Below are 6,127 nucleotides of genomic sequence, written 5' to 3' on the forward strand. Positions count from 1 at the left end.
ACCACATTGAATGTACAAGAAGCAAGCAAGCATATGACTTGATTCCATTAAGAGACCTAATTTAGACATCTTTTGCTTGTCGTAACAGACGAGTCCAGCTTATCGCAAACCCTTCTTACCTGGTGAGTAATATTGTTGTAAAACAGCCACGCTGAAGCCCTGTGGTTTTGTCTTTCTCAGAATTAAGATACCCCACATCATTTTGCTTTGACCATTTTCATCTCTTTTGCTGAAGGAAAGCCAATTAAATGCTGTTTGTTTTTTTATTTTTATTAAAATAATTTTTTAAAATAAATTTATCACACAGAACAGCCGCAATACTGTATGGACTGTTTGAACAAATGCCTAGAATGTTTCAACTACATAAAAAGTCATTTGATCTGGTAAAACTTGCTTAGAAGGAAATGGTTCCAATTAATTTTTTTCTTCAATTATATAATTAATGTTGCTTTTAGGACCAAGAACAAATACAGCCCAGAGTTCTTAATTAAAGCCAGGAAAAGACATTAGTTTTGTGCCTCCTGTAAAAGCATATCATTAAGTTTTAGTACATTTAGTCCTGCAATCACCAGTACAACAGGAGCTGAGGACTCTTGACGAGATGTTTTCAATTCCTTCTTCACCTACACTTGGACACCAGCCTTGGATACCCATGCAAAAAACAATGTCAATAAAGTGTTTCCCGGCTTAAATTTCAATTTTCGAAAAAAAAACCTAACTAACTTGAACTGTGAAATTCAATCCCTTTACTGTTGTGACTAAAGCCTGCAGCCAGGAAGCTGACACTAGTATCCCGACACTGATATTGCACAGGACTATCAGATATGCCAATTCAGCCATCAGTTCAGAAAATACCAACTTTTTATTCACTCCTACCTCTTATCAGGGTCATTTTCACCTTTTCCCTTTGATGCCTTCCATTTTCACTATATTATTTACTATTGCTGAAAGATGGAGATTTGAACTCTAGCTCAGAACCCTAAAAACACCATCACTAGGTACAACCCCTCTCGTACCTTCACCAGTGCACAAGCAGCCCAGCCTCGCTCCTCCTTAAGGTGATATGCTATGTGTTGGATGTGTCTTAACGTTTGACTTGAGGCATGCTGGTAAATCACCATATTAGCAAAACCACAACATGTTATTCATTTTCCAGAGATGTTTTCCTTACAGGACTCCAGAGGTGCCCAGCCCAGACCCTTGCTCGCACAGTACTCCAAGTGTGGTGCAGCGTGGCTTGGTTACGCTACCTGACGCGATTAAACACTGTTTCCTGTTTGGTGGTGGCCATTCCTTCAGCTTCCCCTTGTCGTTTACAGTGATTCAGGGGCCTATTCATAGCACTGTGCTCTTGCCTGTCAGCAGCAGGGAGTTTAGTTCGGCCCTTTTTTGTAGGAAGAAAGGCAGTTTGTATTAGAGTATTCATGTAAAATATTAAACGAGTACTGCAAGTCACATGCTCGTTTCTTATTTATAGATGTACAGCGTTCCCATGGACGGACTCTTCCTTATTCTTTTTTTTCTGGGACGTATTGTAATTATTGTTATAATTATTGTTTAATGGGCCCTTCTCCCTTTTGTAGCTTCTGCCAGCATTACTAGAGTTTACCAGGCCATTTCACAGTATAAGAGATAAGTGCTACAAATTAAACTGCTGGAAAGGGTTATTTCTTTGTTCCTTTAACTTCTTCTCTCTATTTCTGTCTCTAACACAAGGCTAATGGAACATACAGCCCTCACTGCAGTCAACCGCTCTTGAGAACTAGTTCAAACACTGACCAAGAAGAGCAAAACCCCAATTCCCCCATTTCCAGAAAAATCACAGTAGGACGTTCCACCCCGGGGTGGCGGACGCTGCGAAGCGCGCACAGACGTGAGATGCGCCCATCATCTCTTTACACCACAATGGGTGTGTCGGAAAACACCGAGCTGATGGACTCGGCGTCTGACCTCTTTCTCTGTCCCCTCGCTCGCTTCCTCTCCTGCTCGTCCTCCGCGTTAGGGTTCACCTTTCCGTTTTGGCCCTGCAGGTCTTTGGAAGGCTCTACGAACGCCACGTGCCTGCTCAGCCCCGCCTTGCTGCCCAGCGCGTCATGAGTGGGCGTGGCGCTGAGTGTGGAGGAGTGGATGCTGTCCTCGTTTTGGCTCTTGGCCTTCCCGTTGCGGGGACAGCACGGGCAGCGGCAGGGGGTCAGGTACAGGTAGATGAGCACCAGGACGACGCTGGCCAGGCAGCCCACCAGCGTGGTGTAGGCAGTGTTCAGCGTGTCGTTGCCAGCTTGCAGCGTGGCGTTGTGCACCTTGACGGACACGTACAGGGTCTCGTTGAGGGTCTCGCTCACAGCGTAGCAGGTATAAAGCCCAGAGTGCTCGACCCTCGCCGGGCCGATCTGCAGGGTCCCGTTGGCCAGGAGCGTGACGCTCTGGTTGCTGGTGCCCAAGGTGACGATCTCGTGGTTGGGCGTCACCCAGGTCTTCACCATGTCCCTGTGGCGGCTGTCACAGCGGAGGGTCAGGGTCTGGTCCAGGTACACCTCCTCGTCCGCCTCCTTCACGGCGCTGCAGTTCATGTAGTCGCCGTTCAGCTCGAAGATGTTCACGGTGGTCTTCTGGGGCCCCGGCAGGGTGCAGGTGTAGTCGTCCTTAAAGTCCACCGCGGAGCTGAGCCTGCGGATGTGCCAGTGGGCCAGCAGGCTGTAAAGCGCGCAGTCGCAGGCGAAAGGGTTGTTGTGGAAGTAGAGGCCGTTTTTGATCCAGGCCGGCAGGAGCTTGAGCTCCTGGATGGGCAGGCTCTTGATGCGGTTGTGGGAGACGTCAAACAGGCCGAGCTTGGGCAGCCGGGTCTTCTCCTTGACCAGCTCCAGGGGGAAGCGGGCCACCTTGTTCTGGCTCAGGTACAGTTTCTGGAGGCTCCTCAGGCCGCTGAAGGCGGAGCGGTCGATCTGGGAGATCTGGTTGTTGTAGAGCAGCAGGACCTCCAGCTGGGTCAGCGGCTCGAACAGCAGCTCGTCCAGCTGCTGCAGGCTGTTGGAGGACAGGTCCAGGTAGTGCAGCTGGGTGACGTACAGGAAGGCCTCGGAGGAGATGAAGCTCATGCCGTTGTGGCTCAGCAGGAGGTTGGACATCTTGGGCAGCTTCACCGTGGTCCACTCGGCGCGCAGCCGGGCGATGCTGTTGTAGCTCAGGTCCAGGACGGCCGTGTACTCCGGCAGGGCCTTGGGGATGCTGGTCAGGTTCATCTTGGAGCAGCTGACGATGTTGCTGGCGCAGATGCAGGTGCGGTGGCAGTTCAGCTTGGAGCCCGCCGCGGCCGCCGGCAGCAGCGCCAGGAAGGCCAGGGACAGCAGGGCACGGACCGGGAGGAGCGGCCACCCCATCGTGCAGCTCAGCACCCTCGCAGTGGCAGGGGGCATCGCCTGGGGCAGAGAGCCCACCGAACACCTCAGGGGCTGGCTCTGGGTTGCAGCTACAAGACAGTGGAAATGCAGTTCAGAGAACAGTGTAGGATGAGCCTGCCTTTTTGGAAAAACGGAGATCCTAAGGTGGCCAGGGCCAGTCTCGGAAAGCCTCGCTCTAGGCGCTGCTTGTGGCTGCTGGGTCCTGACTTAAATCACGACTGGCGTCTTGATTGCAATCTGACAGTAGTGACACGGCTCCACCGTCAACTAGCCACCCCCTGCAACGCTGACCGATATTTACTGGCTACTGCTGCTCCCCAGATCTCTCCTGCTGTAAACAGTGTGTATTCTTTATCATTCTCTGCTGTATACGCTCCGCGCGAGGACACGGCAATAGCGAGAAAACGCAGTCGCACGCGGGCGGAAAAGAACAACAACAGAAGCTCTTCCTCACTTACTGTCGCGCGCACGTGTTCGCACCGCCGGGAGGCGGCGAGTGTCCAGCGGGAGCCGCGGAGCACGTTCTGAGCTGGCGCGAGAGTGAGCGCTGAGTTAAGATCCCAAGTGTTGCATTGCACCATTTTCTACATACACGCGCACACCGCCGTACACACGCTCCAGCTGCCCCTTCGCTGGCTGGAAAAGTTCACGCCGCGCCTCGCGAAGTGCGGGGGTACCTTGCCACTGCTCCTTCAAAGTCCACAGCCCTCGATTTGAAGTCTCTATTGGCGCAGGTCCGCTTCTTCTCTGCGCCACGGCGGTGCGGGAGCGGGGCTAAGTGCAGGCGCAGCTAAACCTCTTCTTAAAATGACTAAATAAAGGAAAATTCCGAATCCGTGGCAGGGTCGGTGCCGAGGGAAATAAAGAGTTCCCCAGCAGAAGCTCTTGCCAATAGAAAAGATTCAATTGCTGAAAAACTGAAGTGGGAACTGCGGCGGAAAGGAAAAGCACGTCTCTGTCCTCTCCCACCCTCGCTCGGCTGCTGTCCCTCCCGAGCGAGCCAGAAATCAATACGTCTGAACAAACCCCAAGCCCGTAACCTTCGTTTCCAGAAAGAAAGTCCGGCCGGCCTCCGTGTTGTCCTGCTGTCTCAGCCCGGCACTCAGATCCCAGGATCCACGGAAGAGCAGGACGCAGAGCCGGAGCCGCTCTCGGCGGGCGCGCGAGGAGGAACGTGCCTGCGCTTCAGCAATCGGACAAGATGTACGGAGAAGGGGCCGCCGCGGTCATCCTCACCTACAGGAGCATCGGCGCAGACGACTCCTGTTTCCAGGAACGGGGGGGGCAGCAGCACCTTCGCCAGCACCGCAGCTTGCACGGATTGGACAGCCGCCGCGGAGAACAAGCGGAGACGAGCGGTGTGGCGTCAGGCATTAACGGAGCGACGAGAACCCAAACACAATCTTGTCACACGAGTTTTCCTTCATGCACCGCTTCCCGATTCACAATTCACAGTATGTTTCGAATCAAACCCCCCCCTCCTTCCACTCTCCCGCCCCAAGAAAACCAGGTTCTTTAACTGCACCGTCCTCACCGTGACCGCTGTGATAGGTTAAATGCCGTATTCAAGCAAGGGGGTCGTCCTCTTCATTTCTCAAGCGCACGGGGAAAACCACTGTAGAAGACACCCGGAGGGGACCTTTAGCACAGGCGGCGTGCGTGCGGAAGGACCGACCGACTGCATCTTCTGCGCCGCGTCTCTCCCATCAGCTCATCTTCATGCGGGACCGGTAGTAACGGCAACAGGCGCTGCTGCAGCGCGAGGGCTCCGCGAGCTCGCTGCGTCTGGCGGCAGCGCTCGGCTTCTCCTCGCGAGCGGCTCTGCGCCGTGCTGCTGGGGGGGAACTACGACGTTCTCAGTGTCCTTGTGCTGAGAGGGAGAGGGAGGTCTGTGCACACACACACGCGCGCAGCCATTGTCAACCCCGAGCCTACCCGAGGGATGTTATTGGTTGGCAGAAGGCAAAAGTGCTCAATTTAATTGACACAGCCTTGCCCCGTTTCTTTACAGCCAAGTCGCAACGTGCAGTGCACTGCGGAAATGCGCTTGTGGTTGTTGTTCTTGTTTTCTAGCATCGATTCCTGGCAGTTGCAGGATTTACAAATGCACAATTCACAGGGAGAGCCTAACTCCTCTCTACCTCTAGTGAGATGTGTTTTAGTTTAGGAACACAGAGACTCCCTACCCCATTTGTGGATGTGCAGGAAATGCCGTGTTTTTTCTGGAATTAAGAAAAAGTGCCAGTATTATGTGTGCACTGCATACAAATGTTCCAGCGGCAACTCCAAATTCCATTATTTTAGATGAAGGGTGATGGTGGAGTGTGGAAACCGAAATGTGCTGAATACACTACAAGCAATAGTCCCCATGACGCCTTGCTTAACATGATTTAATCTGGAAAAGGACAATCAAGCCTTTTGAGTGTTTCATACAGCCCATAGGGATGGAGAGGAGCTGCTGAGGAGGTGTTATCTGTGGTGTGCACACAGCTGCTCAGCTATGAGTGCAGGAGCAGTGGCAGTAGTGCGGATCCGGGCTCTGCCCACAGCCCGCTGCAGGCCTGTGTGTCTTCTGAGGCCACGCCAGCGGACAGCTGCCCCTGCTCTGATACGGTGCTTGTGTGATTGTGCACATCGGCAGATCTGAACACCCAGTGCCATGAGAAGGCTGCAGGGCCACACGGCTGTGCTGGACTGTCTTCTCCCACATCCTCTTCTCAGCAGGAAGA

At 53.1% G+C, this 6,127-nt stretch overlaps 1 protein-coding gene across 3 annotated transcripts; it reads right to left on the reverse strand.

Annotated features, from left to right (window-relative positions):
• Nucleotides 1–249: 249 nt before the first annotated feature.
• amigo1 (adhesion molecule with Ig like domain 1) lies at nt 250–5,621 on the reverse strand. Of its 3 annotated transcripts, none has more exons than XM_088640544.1 (2): nt 4,933–5,621; nt 250–3,466 (listed from the first exon to the last, which is right to left on the reverse strand). In XM_088640544.1, the coding sequence occupies exon 2, from the start codon at nt 3,411–3,413 to the stop codon at nt 1,896–1,898; it is 1,518 nt and encodes a 505-aa protein (XP_088496670.1). In that variant the 5' UTR covers nt 3,414–3,466; nt 4,933–5,621; the 3' UTR covers nt 250–1,895. The 3 variants fall into 3 exon arrangements, with proteins under 3 accessions (XP_088496670.1, XP_088496671.1, XP_088496669.1); XM_088640545.1 differs by having other exon boundaries at nt 4,076–5,621; XM_088640543.1 differs by having other exon boundaries at nt 3,857–5,621.
• Between the last annotated feature and the right edge of the window lie 506 nt (nt 5,622–6,127).

This window comes from Lepisosteus platostomus, chromosome 7 (genome assembly GCF_059453375.1).
Source record: "Lepisosteus platostomus isolate fLepPlt1 chromosome 7, fLepPlt1.hap1, whole genome shotgun sequence".
In the NCBI taxonomy this organism is placed as follows: Eukaryota; Metazoa; Chordata; class Actinopteri; order Semionotiformes; family Lepisosteidae; genus Lepisosteus; species Lepisosteus platostomus.

Coding starts and splice junctions, on each gene's coding strand:
- amigo1 (XM_088640544.1), bottom strand. CDS start 3,413: ATGCCCCCTGCCACTGCGAGGGTGCTGAGCTGCACGATGGGGTGGCCG.